Source organism: Dendrobates tinctorius, unplaced genomic scaffold (assembly GCF_039654945.1).
Source record: "Dendrobates tinctorius isolate UK_male_01 unplaced genomic scaffold, ASM3965494v1 ptg000147l, whole genome shotgun sequence".
NCBI lineage: Eukaryota > Metazoa > Chordata > Amphibia > Anura > Dendrobatidae > Dendrobates > Dendrobates tinctorius.
The window spans coordinates 24,742,768-24,762,226 of NW_027361814.1; the positions used below are offsets into that span (position 1 = coordinate 24,742,768).

At 45.5% G+C, this 19,459-nt stretch overlaps 1 protein-coding gene across 2 annotated transcripts in view; it reads left to right on the forward strand.

The window, feature by feature from the left end:
- LOC141049784 (TATA-binding protein-associated factor 172-like) overlaps positions 1–15,377 on the forward strand; it is a 66,966-nt gene extending 51,589 nt beyond the window's left edge. Inside the window, exons 5-14 of one of the 2 annotated variants that reach the window (XM_073546548.1) lie at positions 5,622–5,779; positions 5,878–6,014; positions 6,101–6,227; positions 6,920–6,988; positions 7,093–7,182; positions 7,268–7,363; positions 8,731–8,907; positions 9,078–9,218; positions 9,373–9,497; positions 15,175–15,377. In XM_073546548.1, the coding sequence (XP_073402649.1) occupies positions 5,622–5,779; positions 5,878–6,014; positions 6,101–6,227; positions 6,920–6,988; positions 7,093–7,182; positions 7,268–7,363; positions 8,731–8,907; positions 9,078–9,218; positions 9,373–9,497; positions 15,175–15,328 (1,274 nt within the window). In that variant the 3' untranslated portion in view covers positions 15,329–15,377. The remainder of the gene's footprint in view (positions 1–5,621; positions 5,780–5,877; positions 6,015–6,100; positions 6,228–6,919; positions 6,989–7,092; positions 7,183–7,267; positions 7,364–8,730; positions 8,908–9,077; positions 9,219–9,372; positions 9,498–15,174) is intronic. The other variant, XM_073546549.1, reaches the window with a different exon arrangement.
- The last annotated feature ends 4,082 nt before the right edge of the window (positions 15,378–19,459 follow it).

Consider the following 19,459-nt stretch of genomic DNA (forward strand, 5'->3'; position numbering starts at 1 on the left):
AGCAACACTCAAAGGAAAGGACACACCTCCACTATGGTTTACAGCAAGTTTCTCAATGTGTGAGATGTAATAATAGAGCTCTGATCTCCTGGTCTAACCTCCTGCATAAGTTAGTGTGGGGGAGGGGGCAGTGCAGCTGAGTTTAGCTGTGTCACACTACAAACTTTTCTGTCCATCTTTTTATTGTCACGTGTGTTAATATTACACTTTGAGCAAAGCAAACAATCAACTTGTACTTGCTCTGTAGTGAGATCAGGGCTATCATGTCTCACAAAGGTGTAACCTGCCTGTTCTAGTTTACTTCTGTATTAAGATGTGATGATAGCTGTGATATCATTGCAAAGCAATTACAAATTGAGCACAACAGATGTAAGTGTGATACTGATCTTTATCGCTTCATTGGGGGACACAGGTAACCATGGGTGTATGCTGCTGTCGCTAGGAGTCTGACACTAGGCAAAAAAAAAAAGAAAATTCAATGTCCAAGAGCAGGGAAGAATGCAGCACTCGCCAAAACCGTATGATAAAAAAAGTCCTTTATTTAAACCATAAGTACATGGACAAAGTTTAAAAGGGCTAGGTGCATGCAGCAAAACAGGACTACAGCCGTTTCGTGTTAATCACACTTCCACAGGTCCAGATTGACCTTACGGGTGGAGCAGATTAACTGAGTAAGTAGTCTTCTCTTGGTGCCAGAACCACATTTTCCTTTTTAGGTTCCCTGTGTTTTTTTCTTGCCTTTTGAGGTTCCTTTCTCTTAGGGTAACATGGTGTAATTTCTTACCCTGTTTTCCCGTACTTATGCGAGAAATGTGGTATCGACCATTCTCGGGCCTGCAAGGCAGGACCTTATACCCTGTCACCTTTACGGTGATTCCTGGTGGCCAGTCCGTGTCTTTTCCCCACCCCTCTCCTCAGAGAGGGCTGGGAGGAAGACAGTGGTCACCAGCAGTGGCCTTCCCCCTTCTTTTAAGGGGTCGATGCCATCTTCTGCACCATCTGGAGATGGTGCAGGAAGGAGGATCCCTGATTTCAGTGACCCTCATCCACCCAAGGGCTCCTGATGGTATCCTCCTTGCTGCAGAAGGACCGGGACTCGCCGCACAGGTATGTCTCTTTCCTTTCCTTCCATAGCTAAAGGGGTCTTTCCTAGTAACACTGCCCCTTCATTGCAATGGACAGGGCGGCACGGCCATTTTTCCCATGGCAGCTTTCAGTGCTTGCGGGAACCCCCCTCTTGCTGGCCGCACCCCTTCCTGGTTTGTGTATGATCAGTCACCATCACGCATTTGAATTGCGCGCTCTTTCCATCCAATAGGTTTCTTCCTCTTCTCAGTCTGGCCACGCCCCCCGCAGCGCACCCTTTTTGCACGCTTTTTTCCACTTAGAGCTTCTCCTTCGTGGCTGTTCACGCCCATGGCATGTCAGCCAATATGATCTTTGTGTTCTCTGGCCGGACGGCAGTCTACAGTGCATCGGACGTGCAGTGACACAGCCAGAGGCTACATCAGCTTCTTTATGCTGCCATATCCTGCACATCAGACCTGTGGACACACTGTACAGGAGGACACCGCCATCCACAGTTTTTTCTACTGGTCGTCGCTGGCATCGAGTAGGCTCTGCTCTATTTATCTTGGCTCCTCAACAGCAATATTCCAAGGCTTGACTTATGCTCAACCCTAGAGAGGCTTCTTTTTGCCTCTAAGCCTACTGTGATTCATTACACCTGTGCCCTTTGCAAAAGGAAGTCGTCTTCAGGCCAGCCTTTCACTTTCTGCCTGAGATGAGAGCACACCCCTCCCTCCGCAGTTGGCTGTTGCCATGTCTCAGTCGTTCTCCGACCTGACAAAAGTATCAATCCCTGGTCCAGGTCCTGGAACATCTTACGTATTTGATTATCGCCGCCAGTGCTCCAAACGTCTGTGATTCCTCACGCACCTTACCACGACATTTGCAGGGACTAGTCGGGTAGAAAGCAAAAGAAGCGGGCTCTTTCCAGTTCTTCCTCCAGTTCTCCTTGTCCCTCTGCATCCTCCAGGATGCATTCCTCACCCCATGCCGCCTCCTTGGAGGTGGCTTTTTGGGTAGATTCCCAGTCTGAGTCGGAGTCCGATACAGATCAGGTCTCAAAAATGCAGGATATCGTCAATAGCCTTATCTTGGTAATTGCCTAAACCCTGGCACCTGCTCAGGAGCACTCCATTTCCTTCAAATGGGTAAAACGTCCTTCTTGGAATTTTTCAAATCACAGGGAATTTGAAGCGATTATGTCTAAACATTGGGGACACCCTGAAAAACGCTTCCCGGGAAGGAAGCAGATATTCTCTATCCCTTTAGCCCAGACTTTGTTGGTAGATGGGCCCATAATGTGGATCCGCTGGTTTCTCACTTGTCTTCTAAGACAGTCTTGTCTTTACTGGATGGTTGTCTCTTAAGGATTCTACAGATTGAATCCTTAGGTAAATCAGCATTTGAAGCAGCTGGCGCCTCCACCTGGGTGGCAAAGTCTGTCTCCCTGGGCAAGAATGCTTTGTCAGGGTATCCTAGCGGCAGCTTCTTTGGATGAGATGACAGATTTGGCAGACCAGATTGCCCATGCTGGCAAATATCTTCTGACCGCCTCCTTGGATGCGGCTGGTTGTTCTGCCAGGGCAAGTGGCAACATTGTTATACGCTGCATTCTCTGATTGAAAGCATGGAATGCAGATCCACCGTCAAAGTCCCTCACTAGCCTTGCCTTCCAAGGCTCTAGACTTTTTGGGTCCAAACTGGATGAAATAACTTCCGATGCTACTGGCAGGAAAAGCATCCCGCTTTCCCAGTCCAAGCCTAAACGTTCTTTTAATAGGAAAAGGTCGCTTCAGTTTCGTTCCTTTCGGCCCTTCTCTTCAGGGTCTTTGTCCCTGCAGGACCGCTCTTCCGCCCAAGGGGAAAGGAAGAAGCCATCTTTCAAATCAACTCCTCATTTGCGACCAAAGCGTCGCTCCTCCAAGCCTTCAGGGTTTCGCGCCAACAGGTTCTCCTCGGCGTGACGGGTCACCCCACCCCCACCCGGAAATCTCTCCAGGGTGGGAGGCCGGCTTCTCTTCTGGGAAGCATGGTTGATGCCTTGGTCGGAGAGAATTTCTTTGCTCTGTAGACATTCGGGATGCTTATCTTCACATTCCTGTTTGTGTTCAGCATCAGATTCCTACGGTTTGCTATCCAGAAGGACCACTATCAGTTCACGGCTCTTCCCTTCGGCCTGCCCCCAGAGTATTTACGAAGGTCATGGCAGCGGTCATGGACATCCTTCGCTCCAAGGGGATTCTTGTAATTCCTTACTTGGACGATCTTCAGATCAAGGGACCGTGCCGCCAAGACTGTGACTAGAGCCTTCAGATCACTTTGGACACTCTGATCCCTCTCAGCTGGATTGTCAACAGAGAAGCTCTCCCTGACCCCAGCACAGCACCTGATGTTTCTGGGCATGAGGTTCGACATGGCCCAAGCCTGTGTCTTCCTTTCACAGGTGAAAGTGGTTGTTTTTCCCTCTGCTAGGGGATCTGACTCTAAAGCCACCCGCTCCTTTCCCACTACGCTCCTGCATGAGTTCCTCGGAAGATGATTGCCGCCATGGATGCCGTGCCTTTTGCCCCGTTCCATACCTGTGCTCTTCAGCAGGCCCTCTTGTCGGCTTTGGACAAGAGGACCATCTCCCTGGACCGGCCTGTGCTTCTGCCTCTCAAGGTGATGCAGTCCTGCACGGGAAGTCCTTCCTTTCTCTCCGGTGGCAGGTCATCACCACAGACTCCAGTTCTCCTTGGTTGAGGAGCAGTCTTTCTTCATCACACAGCGCAGGGTCGCTGGAACATTCAAGAAGCCACCCTTTCCATCAATCTCCTGGAGATCAGAGCAACTTTCTTTGCCCCTCGCTGCTGCCAGACCCTCCTCGCAAGCCAGCCGCTCTGCAAACTGTTGGACAACATAATCCATCAAGGCGGGACTTGTAGCAAACAGGTTATGGTAGAGGTAACAAGGATTCTGCGATGGGCGGAACGTCGCGTTCCCGCTATATCAGCCGTGGAAAATTAAGCAGCCGATTTTTGAGTCGTCAGGGTGTCTCATTCAGCGAGTGGCCTCTCAACCCCGCTGTTTTCAACCAGATATGCCAGAGATGGGGCACTCTGGACATCGACCTGATGGCGTCTTGGATGAACCACAAGGTTCCTCAGTACATAGCCAGGTCCCGGCATCCGCTAGCCATTGGTTTCGATGCTCTAGTAATCCCGTGGTCTCCTCCGGGGCTAAAGGCTCACTCCACTCGGGCGGTGGGGGCATCCTGGGCAGATTTGTTAAGTCGCAACTTGGTTACGTACAGGCCGACCCAAGTCCTGTTTTTTTTTTCTTTGCTTTCTTTCTGTTCCCACCCTTGGTCCCATGGTTAGTGGTGTCCCCCAATGAAAAGATAAAAGGGATTTTTGGTACTCACTGTAAAATATTTCTTAAAGCTTTTTATTGGGGGACACGGCACCCTCCCTTACGGTTTGTTCTGCTATTGTGCCTTTGTGGTTGGGTTGGTACATATGTTGGAATTTTGGTTGCTTCTCCTACTGCATTAACACTAACAGAGGTACTTTGTGTCTGTCAATGGGTGTATACTGCTGAGGAAGAGCCTTTTTTTTTTTTTTTTTTTTTTTTTTTTTTTTTTTTTTTTTTTTTGCCTAGTGTCAGCCTCCTAGAGACAGCAGCATACACCCATAGTTACCTGAATGGCTCCAAGAAAGATTTTACAGTGAGTAGAAAAAAACATTTTTGACTGGAGGTGTGAGATCAATGTGGGGGAGCGTCAGTACAGCAGAACTAACTGTGCTAGGATAGGAGGGTTGTTTGTAATGTGACACAGCTAAGCTCTGTACTTCCCATAGCCTTCCCTCACAGTGACTGATGAACTTATCTGAGAGGTGAGTCATCTGGCAGAAGTTTAGGTCAGCAGATGAGAGCTGCACACACAGAAACCTGCTCCAAGCTATGTTCTTTCTGCTAAGTGGTGCTCCCTGTTGATTGATCAGCATCATACATGGAGAAGTACAAACACCCAGTCAAAGCTATCGGATAACCATTACGGCTTAACTCATGAAGTGCCAAAAAATGTAACTGTTTTGATTGCTAATATCTCAATTAAGGAGAAATGATTTAAAAAAAATTCACTCTGCTACCACCAATGAATCAATGAATCCTGTGTCCAGTTTATCAAATATTTTTATTGAATGGTCCTCTTTAAAAGTAGAGTTGAGCAGAAACCTTCCCTTTGCCCTGGTCTGGCAAACTGTTCTCCGCTCCAGGGCATTCTTTACTTCTGTTGCTGGTATCCTGGGCTCCTTCTTGAATTTACTAGGCTCTGCAAAATGTTAAAGCCCAAGAGGTGGCAGGGTTGCTGGGAGGACAGTGGATTGGGGGGCAGTTTGAACTCCTTTTTTCTTTTTTTGCCCTCTTCTCTCTTTCCATGGTCTTCTATTGGCCTTCTAAACAAAAAACCTAATTTAAGATATAGACCCAATGTTTACTGCTGCAGATATTGTATCTTTTTGGCAGGTTTGAGTTTCTTCTACTAGAAATAATGCTATATTTTTCTCCTATAGGAGATGTGGACCCCAAGGAAAGGATAGCGCGCCAAAGGAAATTGTTGCAGAGAAAGCTGGGACTTGACATGGGCGCTGCCATAGGCATGAATACTGAAGAGCTATTTAATGATGAAGATTTAGACTACTTACCGACCAACGCAATTGTAAATAAACCTGTAGGTAAAAGTTTTGTGGCTTTTAACATGGCAAATAATTTCTACATATACACGTGATTATCGAGCCTTGCAAAATGTCTTATGTTTTTGTTGTACAGACCCTTCAAGCAGCAGAATTTATCGACGCAGAGTTTCTTCCAGGGATGAGTAACAGGCAGAAAAATAAAGCAAAGCGAATAGCAAAGTTGATTGCTAAGCAGAGATCCCGGGACGTGACGGACACCAATGAAAAGAGGTGAGTTGTTTTTTTTTTCTGTAGGTTAAATGGGTTTTACCATTTCACTTAAATGTCGTGCGTTTTTTCTTTTATTACACTTTTAGCAGTGACAGTACAGATGGGGAGCCGGAAGAAAAGAGAAGGAAAGTGACCAATGTTGTTATCCCCCAGCCTGCTACAGAGACCAAGGTGTTGATTGACAATGTCCCCGACAACACTTCTTTATTTGAGGTTTGTGTTCCTTTATCTTGTTCTTTTTGCTAAAAATGGAATTGTGATAATCTGCCGTGTACATTTAATTGTGCGCTGGTCTTTGGAAAGACACAGCTTAACAGTTTAAAGGGCTGTCGCCTCAAGACTAGCCTATTAAAATATGCTGGAGTGGTCAATTAAAAAAAACTCAAGCTTGAAATGGTCCTATATTATTATTATTATTATTATTATTATTATTATTATTATTATTATTATTATTATTATTATTATTATTATTATTATTATTATTTTTTTTTTTTTTTTTTTCTTTGATTTCAGTCTATCTTTCCTTTTTGCTTGTTTACAATTTTTTTCTAATGTTCTCCAGTAAAAAAAACTGTCTTGATCTTCTTTTTTTTTTTTTCTTCATCATTCATTCTCAGCATTGAATTGAAACCTTTCTGTACAGTACCTTCGCATAATTTTCTAGCAAATTTCTTTGCATCTTTGACTTTTGCAGAGCAAAGCAGATTGAGGCATTTTTAATGTGTGGATGCTTTAGTGTGGCTTCTGAGCGGTTTGAGTAACTGCATTTCCTGCAGATGTTATCAAGATGTATTTCTAGATTAGATATTTTTATTTTCTACCCATTCCTCTAAAAGAGTAATCTTTGCAGCTGATGCCTGCGTATATTTGAAAAATGTAACATTAAGACTTTTGATCTTTCTTAGTCAAGTGAGTGGCCTCTGGAGAGCTTCTGTGACGAGCTTTGTAATGAGCTGTTTAATCCGTCTTGGGAGGTGAGTTGTATTTCTTGGTGATGTGAAAAATTGTCAGGGATTTTGAGCAATGTTTTCGTTTTTTTTTCCCCTCTTAATTTCTAAATTTTTAATTGTATCTTCAGGTCCGTCATGGTGCAGGCACTGGTCTCAGGGAAATACTCAAAGCCCACGGCAGAAGTGGCGGCAAGATTGCCCACAGTACATGTGAAGAGGTAAAGTGCTAAGGCTCATATATTTTAATTGTTTCTTAGAAGTAAATGAAGTTGAGGATTTCATGTTTTTTTCTATTTCTTGCAGATGGAACAACAACATCAAGAATGGCTTGAAGATGTTGCTATCCGTCTTCTGTGTGTCTTTGCTCTAGACCGCTTTGGGGATTTTGTCTCCGATGAAGTAAGCCGATTACAGATAAGTCTTGTTTAGCGGGCTGTGTTTTGTATCGTCCAAAATTGATTAAATCAAAAGTTTTAGAAAGGTTTCATATTTTTTTTTTTTGCATTTTGACCACTAATGAAAGCTTCATCAATATTATGAGTGTTAATTTACTGTCTGACCACTTCTGCAGCAGTAAAAGAGCAAGAGTCAAAGGTGTTTTATCCAGGATTACAGTATAAGGGTATGTGCAGACGATCATTAATTGGCTGCACTTTGGACTCAGCACATGTCCGCTGCGTCCAAAGCGCTGCAGTCTATTGAACGTAGGTGAATCTGCATGTGTTCACTGAACCGTGTGGATTTACAGCTCCCAGTACATTGTATGGGTGAAACTTCTCTTGCGAAGACTCGCGTTTCCCCAAGAGAAGTTGACGTGCGGTGCCGCGTGTTCATCTGTGCACGCATAGTGGGCGTGGGATTTCTTGAAATCCCGTCCATTATGCTGTAACAGCTGGACGCTGCACAAATACGCAGCATCCAATCTGCAGCGTTTACTGATAGTGTGCACATACCCTTAATGACGCAATCAGTGTTTAGATTTAGCACTGCAGCAGAGCTGAGGAAGCTGCACCCACCCTCAATATGCTATGTATATACAATGCCAATTGACAGTGAGGTGCCCATCAAAGGAGTGGGCATGTGGACCAGGAGGCACTGCTACTTTAGTCCAGCAATGATAAGCTCCTGTTGCTAAAACAGTCATTGCAAGCAAACAGCATGGAGCTTGATGAGACAGTTCTAAAAACTGCTGACAGATTCCCTTTAAAGCTCTGCTTGCCGCCCCCTTGGTCTTAAAACACGGGGTTTTTACACAGTCCTTTTGTCTTTTCTGACACTTTCATTGCCCCACAGTATATAGAAGTGTGCCTCCAACTTGGCAGCTCTCGCAGAAAATTATATTTATATTTGTAGTTCTGTATTACATTTAAGAAACACACCTAAAAGTTGTGCCTCGATTTTGCTCTACATGGGTTTGTTCCCACAGATTTTCGGCAACATAATCCTGAACCAGCATTGTGGATGAGATTTCATCTAAATCCCATCCACACGCCTCAGATATTGACCCACAGCTTGGATTTTTGGGGCCAGAACATGCACATTTGTACTGCGCTTTCTCACCCTGCATGTGGGTGCAATCTGCAAACCCACACTTTCTGCACTAAAATCTTCAACAAAAGCTACATTATTTTGGTGTGGATTTTCCTCCGTGACAAGCCCCCAGTTTCAGTTCTGTGTTCAACTTTCAGATATGGTCTGCACACACATTTCTGTTGCATTTAAAGCCTTTCTTTCTTACACTTTTTATTTTTTTTTAAAACTCTTAGGTGGTTGCTCCTGTTCGAGAAACGTGTGCTCAGACGCTGGGAGTAGTCCTAAAACACATGAATGAAAGTGGAGTTCACAATACAGTCAAAGTCCTATTGCGCTTACTGACCCAAGAACAGTGGGAAGTTAGACACGGGGGCCTTCTGGGTATAAAGTATGCCCTTGCTATTCGTCAGGTAATGTCCAGCTATTACCAGAGGTTGATCCTTTGTGTGTTGCGTGAATTTTTTTTTTTTTTTTTTTTTTTTTATTTTCTTCTTTTGGAAATTTTCATGATTTTTGTGCCTTGTTTTTGCTCTCCATTACCTTTTAAATGACCTGAAATTTCATTGTGGTTGCTTTGCAGGATTTAATTAAGACTTTATTACCTAAAGCACTACCAGCAATAATTGAGGGTCTTCAAGACCTTGATGATGATGTGAGAGCTGTAGCGGCAGCGTCTTTAGTGCCTGTTGTAGACAGTCTAGTGAAGATACAGTTCAAGCAGGTTTGTATTGGTGGTTTCGCCTCTTCATTGTTCATGGCTGAAAATTTAAGATCTCATTGCCCTGAAATCCTGCAGGCAATATGTACATTTCCAATCTTGTTACATGTATGCTGATGTATACAGAAAATGGGTAATGTGTACTTCTATGTTTTAGGTTCCCTTCATTCTTAGCACTTTATGGGATGCTCTTCTGGAGTTAGATGACTTAACAGCTTCTACCAACAGTATCATGACCCTCCTTTCCTCTCTCTTAACATATCCTCAGGTTCAGCAGTGCAAGTAAGTTTATCCCAATGCATTTAAAATGAAAAAATGTAATCAACTTTGCAATAAGTCTTAAAGAGTAACACTCATCTTCAATTCATCCAATAAATCTTTACACGTGAATGAGACATTGTTATATATCTATTAGAGAACTTCGCCACTTTCTATTTTACCTGGTAAAAAACTGTTTGGTGTACACAGATTTTGCCATTAGTGAGAATGATGACAGTTGGTGCTTATAAAATTATATAGCAAACTAACTGCTTTCAGGAGAACTTGCAGCAGAATGTCTGTCTGACTTTAGCTCCTCCCATCTCCAGAGAATTTTAAAATGAAGAATTTGGGTACCTGCTGTAAAATCTTTCTCAGAGCCTCTATTTGGAGTATGCTGTTGCCTCTAGGAAGCTGACACTATGCAAAAAAGGTACCGTAGCTCCTAGCTGTATATACCACCTACTGGCACAAAGCTAATCAGTAAGTGAAAAAGCAGTAGGAGGAGCAACAATAATGCAACAATCATAACCTGAACCAACAATAAACAAGGGCACGTGCTGTCCCGCAATGAAGGCTCCCAGAAAGATTTTAGAGTAGGTATCCCAAGTCGTCTTCTTTTCTCTATCGCTTCATTGGGGGACACAGGTAACCGTGGGATGTCCAAAAGCAGTCCCAAGGGTGGGTAAAAGAGTAGTACCCTCAAGTCAGAGCTCTGTGCACTGTGGCTTGCAGGAACTTTCTATGGATGTTTGCATTCGACGAAGCGTAGGTGTGAACCCTGTAGAACTTGGCAAAGGCATGAATAGAAGACCACGTAGCAGCCTTGCAAATCTGTGAGGCCAATGCTTGCTGATGGATGGCCCAGGAGACCCCCCCCCCCCCCCCCACTCTGTGGGTGGAGCGCGTGGCTACCCTAAGTGCATGCGTTCTCTGTCCCCTAATCGGTAGGCTTCCAGAATGACAGAACAAACCCAGTGGGCCATGGTAAACTTGGAAGTAGCCAAGCCTTTTCGATTACCTTCGGGAATTGTGAACAGGAAGTCTGTATGTCTGATGGGTAGAGACAGAGGGCTCTTACCAGGTGCAGCTTGTTTACAGACTGCACTCAAGGATGAGAAGGGAACGGACAAAAAGAAGGAAGAACAATGTCCTCATTGAGGTGAAATTGAGAAACCACCTTAGGAAGAAAGCATAGGATCGGACGTAACCCTACTTTGTTATGGTAGAACGATGAGAGGGCTGCGAATTCGGAAAATACTCTGATAGAAGTGATGACATCCAAGAAAGCAACTTTCCAGGAAAAAGGGTAAGGGAAATTCTCAGAGGTTTGAATGATGACTATTAAAGAACCTTGAGCACTAGATTGGCTTCCTAAGGTTCTCATGGAGGCCGGTAGGGTGGACTGAAGTGCGCGACTACTTCCAGGACTGTCTTAATCTGTAGGCGAAATCCTAGATTCTTTTGAAAGAGTTAGGAAAGTGCAAACACCTGCCCTTTGAGAGATTTTGAGACAAGCCAGATTCCTCGCCCGACTGTAGGAAAGACAAAATGGATGACAGATGAAAGATCATCAGGGAGATCTGGCAAGTTTCGCACCAACGAAAAAATGCTTTCCTTGTACGGTGGGAAAGAAAGAAAAGTCTTCCTAGCCATGATCATAATCTAAACAACCTGATTGAAGAAGCCGGCGTATTTCAGAACCATGGCTTCAAAAGCCATGTTAAATTGAACAAGAATTCTGGTGGAAGAGAGGACCCTATGAGAGGAGGTCTGCGAGGTACAAGAGAGTCCACAAAGTGTCTGCAAAGAGGTCGATTACTTCTGCGTTCCAGGGTCTTCTGGGCCAGTCTGGAGCTATGACGACAGGCAGTGCCTCTGCCTTGATCTTCTTGACCACCTTGAGGATCAGTAGGGAGGGAGAATTGGGACCAAAAAATAACCAGGGCATTGATCTGGAGACGAACTGAGGAACCCTGTGGTTCAGTCTGGATGCCATCAGGTTGACGTCAGACAAATCTTGTGGAAGATCAACGGATTCAGGGACCACTCGCTGGTAGCCAGACCTTTTTGCCTGAGAGAACAGACAGCCCAGTTGTCCATTCCTGGAATGTATACTGCTGAGAACATTGGTACATTATGCTCGGCCCATAACAGAATCCACATCCCTTTGCGCTACTTGGGGTTCTTCCTTGGTGGTTTTTCGTATCACACTGCCATGGTGTTGTGGATTTTGACTCATTGGATGGTTGAGGAGATTCTGCCAGTGAAGGAGAGAGAGAAAGATTGCCTCGAGTTCCAGAATGTTGATGAAAAGAGACTATTCCTCAGCGGTAAATTGGCACTGACTTCAAAATTCTGAAAAACTGCTCCCCAACAGAGTAGACTGGCATACATTGTCACTATCTTCCAACGTGGTGGTAGAAGAGATCTTCCGCTATGGACAACGGGAGCGAAAGTTCACCATTCTAGTGACTTCCTTATTCGGGAGGAAAGTGATCAGTCGATCCAGGGAGCGAGTCGACCAGTCCCATGAGTCAGTGGAAGCAAGTCCGTTCGCTCAAACCATCCTCTCTAGTACACTCATACAGAGCCAGAGGAGATGTTCCTCTGGGGGAGTCAATCTGGCATGTTAGAATAGAGTGCTTCTCTCTGGGCAGAATAACTCTTGATTGTGGGGTGTCGAACAGCATTCTCAGAAAAACAATACTTTGGAACAGGATGAGAAATGACTTTGGATGTTGATGATCTTGCCTAGACAAGGGAGTGTGTGTAGGGTGAAGTGTAGACTCTCGTGACATGCTGAGGAAGACGCAGCCTTGATGAAAATGTCTAGGGGTCTAGAGTGCCTCTGCTCAGTAGAATGACCATTGCCATTATTTTCGTAAAGATTCTGGGTTCTGTTATTAGGTCAAACATGAGCGCCGTGAATTGAAACTGGTATTGCTGTATTTCGAACTGAAGAAATCTCTGTAGAGGAGGGAATATGGGAATGTGTAGGTAGGCATCTTGAATGTCCATTGAGCACTAGAAGTTCCATGGAAGCGATCACAGACCAAAGGGACTCCATTCTGAAGTGGCGTAGTTGAATATTCAGTTGCCTGAGCTCCAGATGGGGCGAATGGAGCTATCCTTCTTTGGAACCACAAAAAATTTTGAATAAAAACCCGAAAAGCATTCTGGCGGAGGTTGGTGGGCAGGACTCGTAAACACAAAAAATGAGGGAGAGTAGAAAGTTCCATTTTGTAACCGTCGGAGATGAAGTCTCGGACCCAGGCGTTGTCCATCATGGAGAGCCACTCGTTCCAGAAATAAAGGTGACCCCCCCCCCCCCCCGCCCACCCTGAGAGGCTTCTCAGGTGGAAGCAGTCATGCCGAGGAAAATCTGTTGGATCCCTGCTTGTAAGGTGGGCTCGTGGGGGCTGGCTTGAAGGAAGGCTTCTTCATCTCTTGACAGGCTAGACTGGTCTGGACTGGGAATCTCCTAAGACGGTGTTTCTCAACTCCGACCTTCAAGACCCACCAACAGGTCAAGTTTTCAGGATGTCGTTAGTATTGCACACGTGGTGATTTCATCACCTACTCAAGCATTAATTCCATCACCTATGCAATACAAAGGACATCCTGAAAACATGATCTGTTGGTGGTTCTTGAGGACTGGAGACCTCTGAGGGAGTGAGCACAACCCCCATCTGTGGAAGTTGGGCACTCGGACCATCCTCATGGAGTCGGTTTCTAACCGTTTGTGCAGACACTTGCACATTTGTGGCCTTCTGGAGGTCATTTTGCAGAGTTCTGGCAGTGCTCCTCCTGTTCCTCCTTGCACAAAGGTGGAGGTAGCAGTCCTGCTGCTGGGTTGTTGCCCCCCCTCCACGTCTCCTGGTGTACTGGCATGTCTCCTGGTAGCGCCTCTGGACACTACGCTGACACAGCAAACCACCTTGCCACAGTTCGCATTGATGTGCCATCCTGGATGAGCTGCACTACCTGAGCCACTTGTGTGGGTTGTAGAGTCCGTCTCATGCTACCACGAGTGTGAAAGCACAACCAACATTCAAAAGTGACTAAAACATCAGCCAGAAAGGTTTGGTAGTGAGATGTGGTCTGTGGTCCCCACCTGCAGAACCACTCCTTTTATTAAGGGTGTCTTGATAATTGCCAATAATTTCCATCTGTTCTCTATTCCATTTGCACAACAGCATGTGAAATTGATTGTCAAACAGTGTTGCTTCCTAAGTGGACAGTTTGATTTAACAGAAGTTTGATTTACTTGGAGTTATATTCTGTTTAAGTGTTCCCTTTATTTTTTGAGCAGTGTGTGTGTGTATATATATGTGTGTGTGTATGTGTATATATATATATATATGTATATGTATGTATGTATGTATGTATATGTGTGTATATATATATATATATATATATATATATATATATATATATATATATATATATATACACACATACAGTTAGGTCCATATATATTTGGACAGACAGCATTTTTCTAATTTTGGTTCTAGACATTACCACAATGAATTTTAAACTAAACAATTCAGATGCAGTTGAAGTTCAGACTTCCAGCTTTCATTTGAGGATATCCACATTAAAATTGGATGAAGGGTTTAGGAGTTTCAGCTCCTTAACATGTGCCACCCTGTTTTTAAAGGGACCAAAAGTAATTGGACAGATTAAATAATTGTAAATAAAATGTTCATTTCTAGTACTTGGTTGAAAACCCTTTGTTGGCAAAGACTGCCTGAAGTCTTGAACTCATGGACATCACCAGATGCTGTTTCCTCCTTTTTGATGCTGTGCCAGGCCTTCACTGCAGTGGTTTTCAGTTGCTGTTTGTGTGACTTTCTGTCTGAAGTTTAGTCTTTAACAAGTGAAATGCATGCTCAATTGGGTTGAGACCAGGTGACTGACTTGGCCATTCAAGAATATTCCACTTCTTTGCTTTAATAAACTCCTGAGTTGCTTTGGTCGTCGTTTCATACTACAGATGGACAATGACCCAAAACATAAAGCCAATCAGTTTGGCTGCATTTGGCTGGATCTGAGCACACAGTATGGCTCTGAATACCTCAGAATTAATTTGGCTGCTTCTGTCCTGTCACATCAATAAACACTAGTGACCCAGTGCCACTGGCAGCCATGCGTGCCCAAGCCATCACACTGCCTCCGCCGTGTTTTACAGATGATGTGGTATGCTTTGGATCATGAGCTGTACCACGCCTTCGCCATACTTTTCTCTTTCCATCATTCTGGTAGAGGTTGGTCTTGGTTTCATCTGTCCAAAGAATGTTCTTCCAGAACTGTGCTGGCTTTTTTAGATTTTTTTTTTTTTTTTTTTTTTAGCAAGTCCAGTCAAGCCTTTTTATTCTTGATGCTTATGAGTGGCTTGCACCGTGCAGTGAACCCTCTATTTACTTTCATGCAGTCTTCTCTTTATGGTAGATTTGGATATTGATACGCCTACCTCCTGGAGAGTGTTGTTCACTTGGTTGGCTGTTGTGAAGGGGTTTCTCTTCACAATGGAGCATGGAGACTATTCTGCGATCATCCACCACTGTTGTCTTCTGTGGGTGCCCAGGTCTTTTTGCTTTGAGTTCACCAGTGCTTTCTTTTTCAGGATGTACCAAACTGTAGATTTTGCCACTCCTAATGTAGCAATTTCTCGGATGGGTTTTTTCTGTTTTTGCAGTTTAAGGATGGCTTGTCTCACCTGCATGGAGAGCTCCTTTCACCGCATGTTTCCTTCATGGCAAAACCTTCCAAATGCAAGCACCACACGTCAAATCAACTCCAGGCCTTTTTACTGCTTAATTGAGAATGACATAACGAAGGGATGTCCATGAGATGGCCTTGGAGTCAATTGTCCAATTACTTTTGGTCCCTTTAAAAACAGGGTGGCACATGTTAAGGAGCTGAAACTCCTAAACCCTTCATCTAATTTTAACGTGGATACCCTCAAATGAAAGCTGAAAGTCTGAACTTCAACTGCATCTGAATTGTTTTGTTTAAAATTCATTGTGGTAATGTCTAGAACCAAAATTAGAAAAATGTTGTCTGTCCAAATATATATGGCCCTAACTGTATATAATATTACATCCCTTTTCTCCCACTTGAGTGCGCCCTATTTTCCCTATATGTACAATTTGGCTTTGACTTCTGTCCCCCTTGCTTGTAAAATATCCTGATGTATTTAATAAAGTAACTTTCTTTTGCATATTTAACCAATTCTCTTTGGGATTTTTTTATCGTGGTTTTTTTCGAGTGTTTGACTGGATACCTTGCAGAGGTGTTTTTGCCTAGGCCAAAACTGACTTGGCCACCCATGTCGCTGCAGAGGGCCGAGCCTGCGGCCTCGAAGCCTGACTTGGTGAGGGCTTTGGTACGTCTGTGTTGGTGGAGAGCTGAGAGGTCGGGGGGGTCAACTGAGGGAGAGTCTACCCATTTCTGATGTAGATCACGTGCAAAAGGATACAATCCGATGTCGGGTAGGAGGTCAGTGAGGCTCTGAGAGACCCTGAAGGTCACTTTTATATTTGTACATGCACTGATAAACTCTAGAGCAGGGGTCTCAAACTCAGCAGAGTAAATGGGCCGCACATAGAAAAAAAAAATTGAGCTGGCAGGCTGCATTTCTTTCAAACTTAATACACTTCGTGCGCACGCGGCTCCCCTCCGTCCACCAGTGTCCTGCCTACACTGAGGCCCTGATCATGTGACCTCATCCCAGGTCCTGTGCACACAGAACAGCCATCGCACGCTCCTGAATGTGCGCCTTCCACCTACCTCATGGAGTGAGAAATGTGGTGCGCCGCAGATGCCTGCCTCAGGGGCCGCGTGTTTGAGACCTCTGTTCTAGAGGATATGTGATACTGTGTATTTATAATCCTACCCCCAGCTAATGTGTCAATTCTTCAGGTGGCATTGAGTTTTGCTCTAAGCTACCCAGATGCACACCTTATATGTATGGGGGACTTCAACACTATATCATATAGATTACATATGTCTCCAGTAATTTAGCGGTGTGGGTGGGCGACACAAAACATGGCAATAAAGGGCTGTCTGATCACAGTCCAATTATACTTCGACTGAGTTTTGGCCAGTTGAACCACACTATATTTTGGAAGCTAAATCCATTCTGGCTAAAGCTAATAGGATCTAATTATAGAACTGTGGATCAACTAAATAGTTTTGTCTCATTACATCCTGAACCCCGAGATAATAATCTGTTTTGGTACGCTCTTAAGGCGTACTTGAGAGGATGCTTGTCATTTACAGTCTCATATATTAAAAGGGTGACTTCTGGGGAGGATGATGAAATGGAATGACGGCTGAAGGACTCAGAAGCAGCTTATAATGTATATCCAGTCAGACTACTGAAAATAGAATTGCATGGGTGACTTCCCATAGGTTGTATTCCCAATATATGGATACCAAATCAAAACATAAATTATTTTTCTCCTACGCCTCATTGGGGGACACAGACAGTGGGTGTTATGTTGCTTGCCACTAGGAGGACACTAAGTAAACCAGAAAAAGTGAACTCCACCCCTGCAGTATACACCCTCTCGCTGGATGAGATTTCCAGTTCATGCTTTGTGTCTGTAGGAGGCACTTGGGTCTGGTTTCAGACCCCACCGTTTTTATTTTATTTTTTTAATTTTTCTGTAAATTTTATTTTTTAATTAACAGAGTGAAGAGGGCGACTGTTCCTTTCTACGGCCCGCTCTCCCCCGAACAAACAGGCAAGCACACGGAGTATACCTCCCCGTACACTTTCCTGCAACGTTTGGAGCTGATTCCTCTAGCAATTTTGGCGATGATCCTCACGACCAGAGTTCGGGATTCCATGGACAGCGCTTACGGATTTGAGGGCAGGCGCAATGGAGAAGACTGGACAGCGCTTACGTAGACCCTGAATCAGTCCCATAGGTCTCCATCCCCCCTATCATAGGGAGGATCGATTGAGCATGGCCCCTTTAAGAACTCTTCCAGCTCTGCTGCATCAGCCCAGGAGATGAGAGCCTGCATGGATGGCCGGACAGTGCCGAGCACTGGAGTTGAGGTATGGGGTCGGGTCCTGGCCCCCGGGAGAAGCGCTGACGTAGCGTCAGCGGCGGTGCACCGGGCCCCATCACCCCACCTCGCAGTGCTACCGCAGGTAGCCCGAAAAATGTAGTCCCCGGATTTCCGGCTTGCTAGGCTGCAATTTTAATAGCGCCGCCCCGCCTACCGCGGGTAGGCTCAGAAGTTTAACCTCCTGCTTTTCCGGCCTACTAGGCCACAATTTGAATATCGCCACCCCCTCGCCCTGGCGCCTCTCGTCCCTGACGAGACGTGCAATTATAATCTCGGGGGCCATATCCTTTTACCTCAGCCTGCTCTGGAAGCTGTGAGGCGAGCAGTGCCACCGCTATTCCTCCCGGGGGACGCAGCATAGGACCGGGTAAGCTGCATCTGCCCTCAGATTAAAGCTTAATCCCTTCCCGGCACGTTCCCTGCAGCAGACTCTGCCTTTAACTCTTTCAGGAGCGCTATGTCTCAATCTAAGGAGGCTACACAGGCGGCTAAAAAGCACACTGCGTTTTTTTTTACCGTGTGTACTACTTGCAAGTCTGCCCTACCCAGTGCACAGACTAATCCGTTATGCACGGCCTGCGCTCAATTGCCCTTCGCCGCCGCTGCTGACAGGCCTCGTACGTTTAGTACCCCTGAGTGGGCTGTATCCCTGTCACGGTTGGTGGAGTCTCTGACCCAGGCTATATTCTCCCTCCGGGAGTACTCTTTAAGCCAGAAGGCGTAACCCGAGGAAGGCTTTGGTGTCGGCCGGGAACCGTCCACCAACAGGGGCCGTACTCGGTCAAGGGATGGTCAGGTCTCTAGAAAGCGAACCCATGACGCGTCCCCTAGTACCGTTCGCGCATCTGCGACTCCTGTCTCTCGCTCTCCCTTTCCTGGAGTTCTCAGCGAGCACGACACTGAAATCGTATTTGACACGTCAGCCCCTCAAAATCCCCCAACTGAACAGCAGTCGCTTGATTCTCTTATAGAATCAGTCAACAGGATTCTGAAGTTGGATGAGGATAATTTTCCCGCTCCAGCACATCCTGTCTCGCTTAAGAAAACCAAGCGTGTGCGCAGGTTATTTACCAGCCATCAGGACTTTAAGGAAGTTGTCCAGAAACAGATCGTCCGCATAAGCGGTTCACAGGGCAAAAGTCTAATCAGGCTAAATACCATTTTGATCCAGACCCAATGAAGGATTGGCTACAGTAAATCCCCCCCCCCCCCCGGTGGACCCGCCTGTATCGCGTCTTGCTTCTATCCATTTCTGAGGGTTCCTCAATCAGAAACCCCTCTGATGCTCCAGACCTAATGAAGGATTGGTTACAGTCCCCTTCGTTGGAACCTCCTGTATCGCATCTTGCTTCTAAAACGCTCCTATCCTGCAGCACTTTATCCATCTCTCGTGGCAATTTGGGTCCCTAAGGCAATGGCCGCTTGGGCAGAAGTCCTAAGTCCTGATTACTTCCTTCCAGGGCACCAATCTTCCTCCGAAGGCAACCACGGTCGCCAGGCAGATAATTCACGCAGCAGACTTTGTAGTGGACGCCTCTTTTGATGCTGCCAAGTGCGCTGCCCAAACTGCTGCTAATACGATCTCCATTAGAAGAGCCCTATGGCTCTGCGACTGGCGGGCGGATGCCACATCTAAAAGATCGTTGACTTCTCTCCCCTTTCAAACGGGTTGTCTTTTTGGAGAGAAACCGGATCAGCTTATTTCTGATGCTACCGGAGGGAAAAAGTAAATTCCTTCATCAAAAGGCTGTTTGGCCATTTCGCAACCAACAGCCAATGCGCTTTCGATCTTTTCGCAACAACTCCAGTTGGTCCTCCCCTACCTTCTCTTCCCGATCAGGTCTGTCTCCGCGCGGAGACAGTGGCTCCCGGGTCTCATACAGAGCTAACCGCTCTTG